Source organism: Psammomys obesus, unplaced genomic scaffold (genome assembly GCF_907164565.1).
Source record: "Psammomys obesus unplaced genomic scaffold, mPsaObe1.curated_primary_1811, whole genome shotgun sequence".
NCBI classification, from domain to species: Eukaryota; Metazoa; Chordata; class Mammalia; order Rodentia; family Muridae; genus Psammomys; species Psammomys obesus.
Genome location: NW_026591816.1, coordinates 3256245 through 3272496, shown reverse-complemented (window position 1 = coordinate 3272496; position 16252 = coordinate 3256245). Strand labels below are relative to the sequence as shown.

Sequence of the window (16252 nt, the reverse complement as noted above, 5' to 3'; positions counted from 1 at the left end):
TACTAAGGGAAGTTAATCCCGGTGAGGGTGGAAAGTTTTTCTTTTTTGTTATTTTCTATTATTATTTATTACAATTTATTCACTTCGTATACCAGCTGTGACCCCCCTCCTTCATCTCCTTCAGGTCCTACCCTCCTTCCCTTTTCCTCTCCTATCCCCCTCCCCTAGTCCACTGATGGGGGGGTGTCCTCCTCTCCTTCCATCTGACCCTAACCTATCAGGTCTCATCATCTCATCAGGGCTGTGTGTGTCCTCCTTCTCTGTGGCCTAGTAAGGCCGCACTGCCAGGGGGAGGTGATCAAAGAGCAGGCAACCGAGTTTACACCAGAAACAGCTCCTGCTCTTCTTACCAGGGAACCCACATGGAGACTGAGCTTCCATGGGCTCTATCTGAGCAGAGGGTTTAGGTCCTCTCCATGCATGGTTCTTGGTTGGTTCATCAGTCTCTGCAGGCATTTCAACCACATTAAAATAATACCAAATTTGAAATCATATACGGTTCTGTCTGGGGTTAAAGTTAATTTATTTTTCTATCATGGCAACAAAAATTGTAAAAATAAAGTAAAATAAAGCTATAAGATGTTATTATAAAACTGGAAACTTTAGAATTGCCACAACCAGTCAGTTATTAACCTGTGTACCCACATTCCCATCTAATGTATATTCCTGTATCCTTCAGTGACATAGCACCAGTGCAAGCACGGCTCATGTGAAAACTGACAAGAAATGTGAATAAGTCTTCTTTGAGCTCCTAGTATTACACCAATATGAACTTTTGTGTTTTGACAATGTATTACAATTTTGAAGATGTTATCACTGGGGAAAAAGATGAGAAAAGGGCAAAGTGATCCCCTACGTGGTTTTCTGTAGCTCTTATGAATTTTAAACAATTTCAGAATAAAAAGGCATTTTCAAAGATATTCAAGACATGGTATGGATACATAGTTTCATCCAATGTGTTTCCCAGGGTAAACTATGCTTACAACTTTCATTAGAAGATGAAATTTGCATTTCCATGCAATGAAACGATAAAGATGAATTTGCATTCATGTTCTCAGTTGATTTGCAGAGGAGTAGCACAACTGTCCGTGTACTGACTTCACAGTTTCCTAAGAAGCAGGTCAAATGTTGGAATCTTATGTAAGTGGAAAGTTTATCACAGAGCTTTATTAAAGGAGGATGCAAGAATTTGTCAGTTTCCTTCTAAATTCAGAGTTATATTGGTTACTAAGAAGGGTACTTTTAAAACGGAATACAAGAAACCAGAATCTCCAAACTATTTGGGAAAGTGAGTCCATTTTATATTCCAATTTTATTTATTGTTTCTGAATAGTCACAACATTAATCTACTGGGAATAATCTAGCTCATATATTTGAAATTCCATTTATTTTTTCTATTGATACACATGTATTACACTTTTATATAATACAGAATTTGCAGTGTTGTTTTAAATGACATAGCTTTCAAAATGAGAAGCATGATCCATAACGTCAAACAAACCTAGGATAAATTCATAATGTCCAAAATGGTATAGTTTTTCATTTTGTTCCAAAAATTAATGATACTTTGTTTGACATAGAAAGTCCAACACAACAGTTATTCCTTTCAATTTGACTCAGTGTAGACTTGACCCATTACCAGACCTACTTGGAAACACCTAATTGGTTTTATGCCCTTAAAAGTGAGGCAGGAATCATTTCATTCCACATATTCATACTGTCACAAAATGTCTTTCGCTCAGTATTAAAAGTATAATTTTCTAATTTAGATGTTAACAGATTTTACAACTTTAGTTGTTCTCCCTAGAAAACAGTCTGGTTAATTTGCAAATCTCTGAATATTCTTAGAGTAACAGATGCAAATTAACTAGAACATGTGAGCCTTCATCGCAGAAACCAACAAAAGGTTAACTAGCTTTGTCAGTGAGTTTTAAAAGTACAAGAAGTCCAAAATAACTTCACTCTTCTACCGAAATGATGGGCCACCTAACAGGGTGATCTGTGAAGCAACGTTTGATCAAGCTACAATAATGAAGAGATGGAAAATCCTTGCCTTTACATTCCATTCAACTATTGGTTTACATGGTATTCTTGTAGGGTGGAAACTCAGTACGCAGTATTCTCTTCTGTATCACGAGTGAAACAAAATAAATACAGTATAAAATAATACATTCTGTAATAACTTAGAAAAAAATAAATCAGTGTTTAAGGCCTTTAAATATTTGTAAGACATTCCTAAGAACTAAAAACCAGAAGTTTTAAGATGGTTGTGAAAACATGGACAAAAAAAATCTGGCCAAAAATTTTGTTTGAATGTAACAACTATGAGCAAGTATTTTCTTTGAGGTCAAAGAAAATGAACAATTTTTTCTATCCACAGACTGAACAAATATATAAGCATTCAAGCAGTCATTGGAATCGAGCAAAGAGACAACATGAAAATGAGACAGAAAGGGTAGTTTAAGAAAATACTAGAAGAAAAATAAGTGATGAAAAATAAGAAAAGCACATGCGTCCCTGGTGATTTTTTTTTTTTTAATTAAAGGCTACCTACCAATGTCACCGCACAATAACAAGTTCTTGAAGGAAAGTAACAGAAAATGTAAAAAAGAAAGTACACTTAAGAAAAACTGGAAGGGAAAATGTGCTAAGCATACAGAGTACTGTGTGACTGTAATGGGAATCCAATCCTAAGGATTGTCTGACGTTCAACAGGTAGAGCGCTGCAGTCACGTGTTAGCCTTGGGGAACCATGTCAGCTTGTCTATACATTCTTATATGATTGATGTACTCAGATCACTGTGACTTGCCAATGATTACCATGATCAATGGATAAATACTTCCATTCCTATCACAGAGGCAAGTGTAAGCCTTTAAAACATGTAGGCTTTTGGAGTTTCAAAGTTAGTATAACAATAAAATTGTCTCAGTTTATGCCATGCCAGAGGAGTTTGCAAAGAAAACGTCATCAAAGCAGTGCACAGTCCTACTAGACAATGAACAAAGGACCCAGGACACATCCATAAGAGGACAGTGCACCTGGGAGACGGCTTCAAAAACAAGAGCAGTTGTCACAGCTGAAGCCAGGAACCCTGCAGGTGACAGTCTCTGGCATCGCCCCAGAAAACCAACTCTACCAGCTCTGTGGAGAGCAGTGTCTGTTTCCCTCAAAGGCGTAATGAGCCAAACAAAGTTCACTGCTGAGGAAGTCTTCAGGACACGCAGTGCACTTCAGACCTTTTTAAAGTCTTAGTTTCCAATAAGAAGTAGATGGCAAGCCATGGAATCCCTTGAAACAGGCTTCAAAGTGTGTCTTCTAAGAGGTATAAAAATCTTCAAGATCACCTCAGAAGTCAAGTTTCTATCCATGTGTCACCATGAACCCAGCCTTGAAGATTACTTGATTTAGGAGTGGTTAATGGGTTACCTGTAAAGGAAGGAGAAAATACGATCAACGCTTTATAATAAAGCTATAATCTCAGAAATAGTAAACACTAATGGTTACAAGGTAGCAATCATTGTTCCAAACACATCACTGAGCTCTCCAGGACCTCCATGTTTACATACTTATAAAAAACAGTTATATTTTCCTTCTATCGTTTTGCAATACTCTTAACACAACTTTCATCATTATTTCAAATGCCCCAGTTATGACAAAGATGATCACCACTGCCAATAGTCCCCTATCTGAAGAGAGAATGACTCTGAGAACTCCTCCTATTTGTGCAGACGATGTGGCTATACTCTGTAGACCTCTGTGAAGAAAAACCTTTGGTCTCTAGATTGACTGTTACAGTGAGAGGATACTCTCAACCTTTGATGACTGATTCTACAAAATCTATCTTAAAAATAGCATAAAAATTGGGGTGCCTATCAGAATCAGTTATCTGTTCTGAAAAATAAAATCTCTGTGTGAACAAAAATGTTTGTGGAAACAATGAAGAACAGTGAAACGGTTTACCAAATTTCAAAGTGTACAGATCTTCTCATAAAACCAATTGTATTATTAAAGCAATTTGAATTATTAGGCATATTTATAGTAAATTTTCATTAACTATTAGTATCCAAAATATACATTTAGGAACAAAATAAAAGGAACAAAATAAAATAAACACATTATTTACACTTGAATAAATAATATAGGGAAAATCCAAAACTACTGTTGTGTCTTTGCACTTTTCACCTTACCTTAGTATCAGGGAGGTTATTTTGAGATAACACCTTAAAAGTGGTCCTCTACCAATAGGTATACAAATTAAATTAAATTAAATTAATGTGAGCACATAGTTTTATTTCATTAAGTGACGTAGCTATTTAACCTATGATAAGGTGTTTTTTAAAAGGCTGGTTTTATCTTTTTGTTTTGTGATCTTCTGTGAAAAAATGAAAGTATTAAACTAAATAATAAGGTTAATTTAAACTTTGCTTTGCCAAGGCTAACCTCAAAATTCAAAATATATTTGAACCATGAGGTCAGCCATCTTGTTTTTGTCTTGTGCTCAGCTGCCATTTATCACATTGCCCATCTTACTCTGAAGGTTACAATATGAAGGGCATGCTGAATTAGGGATTAGTAAAGTTAGAAATATCTGAGGAAGGACAGAGTCTTAGCCATCTGTCTGCCATTCGGAGCTCATTGTGCACAAACTGCAAGTCTCACCGAAAGTCAATGTAAGAAGGAAAAGGGAAGAAAATATTATTTCTATAGACACTATGTCATAGATGCTAATAGAGGTAGCTGATCATTGTGGGAAATACTGAAAAAGTATTTTCACAATAAAATTTACCCATAGACTCTACGTAACATAATCTACGTTTAGCTGAGAAAGGTTCACTTACATTTTCTGAAAAATGTCCTAGTCAGAAAACTGATGAAGCATAACATGGGAAGCATATTTGTAAAAGTGGTGTTGAAATAATAGAAATGGTAAGAAGGTGTTTGAAAAAACTGAGAAAGAATTGTTGGTTTTGGAGGGAGGTTAATGAAGTAATGAGGCAGGAAGCTGGAAGTGAGAACACGAGAGCATGGCCCCTAAGACATGAAAGCAGGGTGTCCATGGCCCTTTTACGTCTCAGCTTTGAGTCACCTGAAGGCTACTATGGTAGTTCCATCATTATTTTTTTACTGAAGGTAAACATTTAGTCCCATTGATTTATAAAAACCTGTGGAAATATTCTGTTGACCATTGTGTATTAAACAAAGCTTTGTTTTCACATAATTTTTAAAACAAACAATATCAAAGACCTCCTTAAATAAAACCAATTTTCCTCCATCTCTGAAAGTCTGTGAGTGTGCATGTATATACATACACCTCAACAAATATACACATTCACACAGACATATAAATGCATGTAAGTATATAATGAATACACACAAGAATGTCATAAATGCATTCTTTTAAAATGCATTTGTCTCTTGGCTAAAATAATAGCTTAAAAAGCTAAAACTTGAACTCGACTACAAGAAGTAGTTGCATAAAAATAAGAATTATTTTTGGAATGAAACATAAATAAAGCATTTTTTAAGGATTAAGCTTTGTATAGTATTTTTAGTTAATCTATTTCTGAGATGAATATCAAATAAAAGAGCGTCTAGTATCCAGTGACAGTGGAAAGTCTATTTTACATTGATCCTTCTAACTATTTGATTAGGGCACATTATGGTTAGACATGTGAATCTCTGGATTAACGTCGAGGTGGTAGAGATACTTTCAGACTCCACCCTTCTCAATTTTCTCAATACAGATGGTGTTGTTAACAGCTGCTGTGAGAATTAAGCATCAGAATGACTATAAAAACATCTAGTTTGGTCAGCACTGAACAGCATGAAATAACAATTTTAGAAATGAAATTATTCTAAATAATAAATCTCAAGAAGAGAAATTGAAAGTAGAATGGAAGAAGAATTATGACAGAAATCCAGGTAAGTTTGAGGGGTACAAATAAAGATGAACTAATGATTTGCTCCTTTTCAACACAGTATAAATTGAGCACATGAGCATGTATCAGCACACCCTCTGCCAAACTGTAGCTTCAAAGTATAATGACAGAACCAGCAAGACCTGGATTTTAAAGTACATTTCCATATACTATTTTAAATATAGAACAAGATTATAAGCTTAGATACACCATCTTCAATTTAAATCACGTAATAAAAACAATTCAAGTGATATTTTAAAACAAAATCATTAACTAAATCTAAGCAAAAAAATTCAATCATTTAATAATTTCTATGCTTTCTGAAGAAGTCCAAATGAGCAACCTTAAATACGACTGGACTCACCTCCTATAAACTATAAACTGGAATGTTCTGGAATATAAGAGTTGTATAAATACTATTTATACATTTTAACAAGGAAATGTTATTAATATACCACATAAACATTATCATATTTTCAGAACTAAAATATAACACTTTACACTAAAATTTTATTTTTGAGAACTGTCAAGCACTACAATTTTTACTTTCTAAGAATAATCTTCAGCAGGATTTCACTAGCTATAACAGGAGGATTCGACATAGGAAAATCTTGCTCTAGTGTATGTATGCTGCCTTCTTCTTCCAAGAGCTACAGACACAACATACCGGAGACAGAGGAATAATTTTAGTTTTGTCTCAGCATCACATGCTGTACTTACTGCTTCAGAACATCTGCCTTTGCAGAAGTCATTTTCATACAGCTGTTCTTCATACCGTCTCACCTGCTGCCTCCCAGCCAGCATGCTACATGTAACCTTTGGACTGCTGAACCCATGTAAATGCAAAAAATAGTGATAATATTCTCTCCTCCCCCTCCCCCACTCCACTGATAGAGGAGGTCCTCCTCCCTTCCATCTGACTCTAGCCTATCAGGTCTTATCAGGAATGGCTGCATTGTCTTCCTCTGTAGCCTACCACAGAGGGCCTCTGAAAGACTCTACCCAGCTGGGTATTAAAGCAGGTGCTGAGACTCAGCCAAACTTTGGGCAGAGTGCAGGGAATCTTATGAAGGAAGAGTAAATGAGAAAGAGCTGGAGGGAACAGGAGCTCCACAAGGAGAGCAACAGAGCCAATAAATTGGGGCCCAGAAGTCTTTTCTGAGACTGATACTGCAACCAGAGACCATTCGTGGTTATAACCTAGAATCTCTGCATAAATGTAGCCCATGGCAGATCAGTGTCCAAGTGGGTTCCCTAGTCAGGTAAACAGGGTTTGTCTCTGACATGAACTCAGTGGCCTGCTCTTTGATCACTTCCCCCAAGGGGGAAGCAGCCTTACCAGGCCACAGAGAAAAAATCCATAATACGATTACATTAATAAAGTCTTTATGTCCTTGCTTCCCAGGTTCTGCTAACTAGGTAATAAGTGGGAGAGGAGTCTGGTGAAAGACACAATGGTAGTACCATGCCCTCTGTAGGCAGGCTCTGGTTTCAAATACGGCCCTTGTGGCTTTCAAACACGGTGGGACTGTATACATTATATAAACTGCATGAAATTTCATCTTCCCATATTATTACCTTGCTACACTCATTTGTTATTAGTATTTTTTAAAATATTAGTTACAGTTTATTAACTTTGTATCCCAGCTGTAGCCCACTCCCTCATTCCCTCCCAATCCCACCCTCACTCCCTCATTTTCTCCCTGCCCCCTTCCAAATCCACAGATAGAGGAGGTCTCCTCCCTGTCCATCTGACCCTAGTTTATTAGGTTTCTTCAGGACTGGCTGCAATGTCTACCTCTGTAGCAAGGCTGTCCCTCTCTCGGGGCAGGGGGAAGGGGTCAAAGAGCCAGGCATTGAGTTTATGTCAAAAATAGTTCCTGTTCCTCTTACTAGGTTGGATACTGAGCTACCATGGGCTACATCCGAACAGAGGTTCCAGGTTATATCCATATCCTTGGCTGGAGATACAGTCTCATAAAAGACCCCTGTGCCCAGATATATTAGGTCCTTGTGGAACTCCTGTCCTTGCCAGCTCATACTAACTCCCCCTTCTTTCATATCATTCCCTGCACTCTGCCCAAGGTTTGATTATGAGTCTCAGCATCTGCTTTGATACACTGCCAGGTAGAGTCTTTCAGAGGCCCTATGTGGTAGGCTCCTGTCCTGTACTTGTTTTCTCCTACTTCCAATGTCCATCGCATTTGTCTTTCTAAGTGAGGATTGATCATCTTACCCTGAATCCTCTTTCTTGTTTATCTTCTTTAGGTGTACAGATTTTAGTATGTTTATCCTATCTTATAGGTCTAGTACCCACTTATAAGTGAGTATACACAGTGTGTGTCTTTCTGCTTCTGGGATACCTCAGTCGGGATGATCTTTTCTAGATTCCACCATTTGCCTGTAAATTTCAAGATTTTCTTGTTTTATTATTATTATTATTATTATTATTATTATTATTATTATTATTGCTAAGTAGTATTCCATTGCGTAAAAGTACCACAATTTCTGCATCCATTCCTCTGTTGATGGACGTCTGGGTTGTTTCCAGGTTCTGGCCATTACAAATAAGGTTGCTACAAACATGGTTGAGCAAATGTCCTTGTTGTGTACTTGGGCATCTTTTGGATATATGCCTAGGAGTAGTATGGCTGGATCTTGAGGAAGCACTATTCCTAGTTGTCTGAGAAGGCGCCAGACTGATTTGCAAAGTGGTTTTACCAGTTTACATTCCCACCAGCTATGGAGGAGGGTTCTCATTTTTTTTTTTTTTTTTTTTTTTTGTTGTTGTTTTTTAAAATTTTATTTTTTTCTTATCAGTTACATTTTATTAACTCTGTATCCCAGCCGTGTCCCGATCCCTCATTCCCTCCCAGTCCCTCCCTCCCTCCCTCATCTCCACCGTGCCCCTTGCCAAGTCCACTGATAGGGGGAACCTCCTCCCCATTCATCTGATCCTGTTTTATCAGGTATCTTCAGGACTGGCTGCAAAGCTCTCCTCTGTGGCCTAACAGGATTGCTCCTCCCTTGGGGGGTGGGGAGGCCAAAGACTCATTTGTTATTATTAAACCAAACATCCCTTGCGAAGAGTAAGTCCCTGTACATACATTTTAAAAATTAGCAAATGATGATCATTCTCAAACAAGACACAAAAAGAGATGTGTAAAACTCCCATTAAGCAGTGTTATTGCTGCTTGTTTATCTAGAAATTCCTCCACTGAAGCTGAGCTTATCTTCTTGTTGTTGTTTCTTATAGTAACTCACCTTGAAATTTGTTCTTTTAAAAATATTGTTTTTAAAAGAATTTCATAATGTTTTGATAGTTTTGGGTTTAAAAATTCTCTTTTCAGACAATTTGATAAGGTTTAAGAGGTTGTGTCAGGGATCGATGCTCAGTTCTGCAGGTGATTTAATGCTATTCAAGGTGCAGATCAGACGTTTAGCTTTTGTAGCTTCTGGCAATGAACGAGGAAGTACAGACCTGTGCTCAAGACAGGGTCAGGCAGTCAGCATTGTCTACAAACATCTTAACACTGCCTGTGCGCAGACGGTTGACTGCACATCCATGTGCAGTAGAAAGCGCTAATTAGACTCTTATCTCCCTTCTTAGACTCTTATCTCCCTTCTTTCTGTACGCCTTTCTTTGTGTCTTCTATGAGTAAAATTACATTGAGACGTTGCATGCTGGACATGTATCTAGGAAATCAAAGCCACACTTCATCCAGAATGAAACTGGCACCATGATCATGGAACAATGTAAGCACACATGACAATGCTGTATTGATGACCACTCTCATGACACCATTCTTTAAGTGAGATCTATCATAACACTTCTTTTTTTCAGTTTGCAATTTGTGTAAATTTGTGAAATCACTTCCAACTCTGTACAGCAGTGGTGCGAATCTTCCACTATTTACAGGATGACATATTCTTCTCTCTAACATAGTCACTAAAATATTGTTATGGGGCACTGTGGGATAAAATTTATATCATTGTCATTCTAAAAAGAGTCACACAGGCACTTTAATGGGATAGAGGGTGTCTCTGAGCAATTTCATTTCAAAGGAGTTAAGTTTTCACTAAAATACCCATGTTATTAACAAAACATTTAATTTTATATTAACGAACACTCCTTAAGCCAGTTGAAGGCAGAGCAGTGTGGCAGTATTTCTGAGAGAAAGCGGCAGGCTAAGTGCAGTCTGTGTCCAACCTTTATAATAGCGCCTTAATAACGTCACAAATAGACACAACTTCACAGTAACATTCCAATGGATTTCGCCTGCTCAATAAAGGCACAAGGAGCAGCAGAATGCCTTTATAATCTTAAGTGCTGATTTGAATGAACTTCTCCTTCCTTGGAGTAGAATTGCTATTCATTGCAAATGAAATTTTTTAATGTACCTCTTATAAGTACACGAATTTAGCACTTGCTTCACTGTCTGTATACTAAATGTGCAATTAAAACATTATTATTCCACAGTAACAGTTTTTTTTTTCATTTAAGCTAGAGAAAAGCTGCTATTAATTTGGTCATAACTGTATATGAACGTACTCAACCTATTTCAAAGCATGTTATACAATAAGGTATCACAAAACAAAAGGCACATATAAGGAATGTGCAGGTGTAAACAAGCTACCCAGACAGCTTTCAGGTATGGATGAGGCAGTACAAGACAAGGGCAAATGAATCCTTTTTCATAATATACTTATCTGTATTAAAATTAAGTGTATATTTTATTTTCATAGCAATAGATGTAGTATCTATAGCTCTTTAAAACAATGCATGTTCATACCACAGTTTAATTTTCCTTCCATAGAAGTCTGGACGAGTCTTGACATTTGTTTTAACATTTGGGCTATTACTGGCTGTCTATCCAATACTTCAGCAAGTAGAAAGAGGGCTACCAAATGATCTTGAACTATTTTCATTTAATCTTTTCACTACATTTGTGAATATTTTAACAGGCTTGGGTAATTAGGGAAAAGAGTCATTTAAGACAACCCAGAGCACTTCAGACAAACAAAGGTAACTAATGAGTCCTGTTTAGGTAAAATTGGGATGAGCTCTTGGAAGCAGAGGAATTAGGAGTCCCTGGAAGTGGTATATAGTCCTCTTCTCCTCCCAAGGAGAGTCAGGCATAGATGAGCTGAGCTGTGCCATGCTGGTACAGAGGCCAAAGCACTACACTGCTGCCTGCTGTTTTCAGAACTTTCAAATCTTGAATGTGTAGAGTCCTGAGCTGCTGCCTTTGTCACTTGGATTGAGTTCCTAATTCTTCTCTCAGCCCCAATTCCTAAAATCCTTCTTTTTTTAATTTTTTTAATTAATTGCACTTTATTCACTTTGCATCCCCCTGTGGTTCCTTCTGTCCTCCCTGTCCCAATCCCTCCCTTCCTCTACCCTCTGCATGCATGCCCCTCCCCAAGTCCACTGATAGGAGAGGTCTTCTTTTCCTTCCTTCTGATCCTAGTCAATTAGGTGTCATCAGGAGTGGCTGCACTGTCTTCTTCTGTGGCCTGGAAATGATGCTTCCCCCTCAGGGGGAGGTAATTAAAGAGCAGGCCAATCAGTTCATGTCAGAGACAGTCCCTGTTCCTATTACAATGGAACCCACTTGGATACTGAACTGCCATGGGCTATGTCTGTGCAGGGGTCTTAGGTTATCTCCAGGCATAGTCCTTGGTTGGAGTATCAGTCTCAGGAAAGACCCCTGTGCTCAGATTTTTTGGTTCTGTTGCTCTCCTTGTGGAGTTCCTGTCCTCTCCAGATCTTACTGTTTCCCACTTCTTTCATAAGATTCCCTAAAATCCTTCTTAAGAAGCATAACTTGCTAATAGGATTAAATCACCTTGACCACCCTGAACTTGGCAGTGGCATTGCTGCTCTGTGTTTTATCTTCTAAAAGGTGTGGTTATTATATTATACATGGACAGGACTAGTGAGTCCTTTTCACAGATGAAATGTCTGGGCTTCTTGAACTGTGCAATGAAGACCTGCACTGGAATGGAATCTTCTTCTGTTTCCTAAATCTTTTACTCTCTTGTGTGGCTCATGAAGCAGGTGTGTGTTGCTGCTGCCTCCTGTGAACTTCTCTCTTTCCAGGCAGAGAAAGCTCATCCTCAGTTTGACTTAGATATTAACTGATGAACCACTCCTCACTTTGTATTGGGGTATTTAACAAATGCCTTTAGTATTTTTCATAATTTGTGAGGAAAAGATGTCCTTTTACCTCTGGTCCCCCAAGTTATACACACTTTCAGGTATGTATAACTTCCAGGTGGAACTCAAACACAGAACAATAATAATGTTTAAATAATGTATAAAAGCAATCACAATAAAGATCAATATCTTAGGAACTTAAAAAAAAAAACAAAACACCTCAAGTCAGGAAAGTAATGCTGAGAGAATCTGAGTAGACTTTTTAAAGATAAGAATTGCATATTCCAGCCCTGGAAAGTTAAGATACCATGAGATTGTTCTAGCTCAGTTGGAACACGCTTCACCTGCCAAACTGGATATTACATTTGTTTTTTAGGATTCACCTCTCATTTATACATGATGATTTGAATGGATAGTTTTTACCCACTTTTTGCAGTAAAGTGTTAGCTTTAAATTTAAACCCAGTCAAGAACTATACTCCTCAACAACCTCAGCTTCACTGTGGTAAAGGCAAATGGAAGCGGCAGGAAAGTACAAATACTGTGCTTCAAAATGAGTCTGCAGTGAGTGGAACTCAGAAAGAAGGACTGGAATAGAATGCATCCTTCATAGTGGTTTGGAATTGCTAAGAACATTTTCTGTTACCATCCCAGTGGGCCTGAGTTACAAATGAAATCGATTTCAGTAACATTTTCTTGGGACACCTGTCCAATAAATAGCAGAAGAACACTTGGTGTGAGTTGGGGAAGGACAAAGTCAGAATATTTGGAGAACATTCTACAAGGAGGACATGCTCTATCACCTTCTTCTTCCATTCAGTTAGGTTTAATGACCATTCCATATGTGGAAGCACGTTTTAAAAATTCATTTCTGTGTATTGCAAACTTAAAATCCGTTCTTTGAAGAAAAGGACATCATAGGCAATGGAGTTTAACAAGCAGGATTGTTAACTATGTGTTAACTATGTGTTAACCACCAGCTCATACCACCACCCAGTTATTATTTTCTCTGGGCCTTCCTAATAATATAATTCAGTAGTCCCAAATTCCTAAAGTTGGTATACAACATATATATGAATATGTATGTTTGTATATGTATATAAACATATACATGTATATAAAAGAATGTCTGCATATGTATATATGTGTGTATATCTGTGTGTTTGTACATGTAGATAAACATATTTAGCACTTACACACACACACACACACATATATATATGAAGGAATGTGGACTGTGTGTGTGTGTGAGAGAGAGAGAGAGAGAGAGAGAGAGAGAGAGAGAGAAAGATCGTTGTTTAAGCTAGGGCACAACACAGTTTACAATGTGGGTTAATTCCAATATCTAAAAAACAGATTAGGTCAGAAATCTCTCTGGATTTGGTTTATGTAGATTAAGTGAAACCCTGTGGTCTCAGTGCTCTTCATGCAAATTTATAAATAATAGGCAGGTCAAACACTGACAGATGTTCAGGAGCATACTAGGATTTTATGCTTTGTTTCCATTTTTAAGGAAAGTGGCACTGCAGAGCCCCTGGTGGTGAGAGCATAAGGTTCACCAATGGCAGCATATTGGCTCATTCAACATGGGGGCTTTGTACAACATCCAACATGGGGGCTTAGGGAATGAGTTCAAATAATGATGCTTCTTCCCAGTTGCTGCTTTTTGTTAATTAAAAAAAAACAAACATTGCTTTCTTCATTAACCATGGAGTCAGTTCTTTGCCCTCCAATCTCTAAAACTACCAATTTTGTTGTCCCCCTTTGATATCGAGCACCTGGAAATCTAACAGTAACCACAAGAAACAGGAGGTCACAGTTTACCCTGTTAAGAGGGGGTACACACCTGCTGCTCTGTGAGAACTGAACGGAGACAGGTGCTCATTTCTGGAGTTGTTTTGAATCTTTACTTCTCAAGGAAACTTCTGCCCCTTCCTCAGAATCCGACCAACACTAGGATTCGCCATAACTACTGCTCCAGCGTGGAGCCAGAATAACTTTGAATGTGGAAAATCAAAAATTGTCATCAGGAACAGCGGAAACATTCTCTTTCTACTTCTCCATTCCAACGTGAAGAGTTTTATACGTTTGCCTAAGGAACAAACACATGTCAGGTACTCTACTGTTCAAGAGATTGTCACAGGGTTCAAAGCTGGGAGAAAAGAACATTCTAACAGCCATAAAGGGACAACAAGACAGTAATGCCCTTTGCTTCTAACAAAGCTCACAGTGGGAATAGTTCTATATTGCTCTTAGAGGGTTATAAATACTTAGTGTTTTCAGTTTCAGAGGAACACGCACAGTAAGTGGGGCTAACTTAAACAGCTTTTGTTAGCAATTTCAACAGGGATTGTAAGTTTTTCTTGTGAATAGTTTGCGAGACACTCTGCACAAACCAGAGAAAAAAAAGTTTCATTGAATTCAAGCAGGAAAGAACAAAGAATTCAACAGATAAGTATTTTAACAAAGAATCCTAGAAACATTATGTAGTAATACTCAATTGGAACCCTAAGATTTCATATTTGCAGTTGTAACCATTCATGGACTTATCTGAACATGCCTGCAATAATTTATAGCTTACTGATGCATAAATTTGAGTTATTTATACTTTGGAGCAGGTAAAAAGATCAAGCCTTGACCAAAGTTTAAGTTTTACCACCCATGGGCACTTGCTTCTCATGCCAACTTCAATTCATAAATCCTATGATCCCCATTAATACTTTGAATAATACCGATGGCATTTTCAGGAATGATTTATGATACTTTATAGATGTATGCTTTCAAATGTTTCTCTATGTATTCTTTCCCAAATAACTGCAATATATATATATATAGATAATTCACTTTGCATAATAATTGGGGAATAAAAATATGTATTATTTATTTATTATTCATAATAAATCATGTACAGGTGGAGCTATTCATTAACATAAAAAACACAGGGGTTTGATAGAATGAATGAATATATAACACTGTCTACAAGAATTTGAGAGGACAGCGGAGTTAAAATTCATTGTATAGAAAGGGCATAGTAGAGATTAAAGATAGTGTGAAACTTAAGAATGACTTTGAGGTTTTGAACAAGAAAAGCATTTCTTTTGCTACTATTGATAACTTTGGCCTCTCCTTATCAAAATAGAAAATGTGAGGTTAAGGCAATGTGTGGGATAGGGCTGAACTTCTATGTGCTGATCGTTCATGAAGAATGTGTGACTTCATGCAGACACACCAGGGCCAAGATGATCAGAGTATGGGGAATGCTGTTATGGATGGCAGAGGCCAAAGACTAAGGATGAAACTCAAGGAAATATAGGAAAGTTTCACACCTTTTAGAAAAATCCGGAAGCAGGAGATATGCACCACTCATGTCTTTCCAATGTCCCATCTCCTTTACATTGTTCAAAACCACGTTTTCTGAAATATTCTTTAATTCCCCATTAAGAATATAACTATTACCCATACCTGCTTGTCCCTTCCACTTCGACTTATTCTCCAACTCGGTCCCCAACTCCTTTCCCCACTAACACTATCATAATCAAGGCTTGAGTTCAATCTAGTTTGTAAAAGTGCTATAACTCCCTGATTTGTCTTGTGTCCAGTATCTCCTCCTTTTTTGCTACCATCACCTAAAAAGTAAGATCTATAATGGTGTCATATTGCAGACAGAAACCTGCATCTATGAAACATAAAATCCCTCAGTATTATATTAGTTCAAGCCATCAGTTTCATTTGCCCTTCTTTCCAAAGCCTCAACAGATAACAAATTTAATATTCTTCTAAATTGTTGTACACATTCAGGTCTCCTTATCTTCATGCATGTTTTGCACCTGTGCTTGATTTAAAGTTCCCCCAAAATGAGATAGCTTCATTATCCATATATTCAGAACTTTATCTATAGTTAAGGCATATTTCATTATATTAAGATGATCTACCACCTATGAGCTATTATAAAGCAATTATATCAACACATACTGTTTTTTTTTTTCATGACTAAGAAGTATTCCAGGCACTTAAATGATCCTTGACATTTGTCAAATGAAAGATTAAAACAATGGATGGATATGTATATGGATGAATGAATGAACAAATGAATGAATGGATACATAATATATGGTACACACACATGCATATATATATATATATATATATATATATATATATATATATATATATA

General features: G+C 37.2%; 1 protein-coding gene across 1 annotated transcript in view; it reads right to left on the bottom strand.

Annotated features, from left to right (window-relative positions):
• Positions 1-1293: 1293 nt before the first annotated feature.
• The window catches only part of Tafa2 (TAFA chemokine like family member 2), a 501221-nt gene continuing 486262 nt past the window's right edge, over positions 1294-16252 (bottom strand). Inside the window, exons 5-6 of the mRNA XM_055612064.1 lie at positions 13925-14170; positions 1294-3427 (exon numbers count right to left, since the gene is read on the bottom strand). Of these exons, the coding sequence (XP_055468039.1) occupies positions 14159-14170 (12 nt within the window). The 3' untranslated portion in view covers positions 1294-3427; positions 13925-14158. The remainder of the gene's footprint in view (positions 3428-13924; positions 14171-16252) is intronic.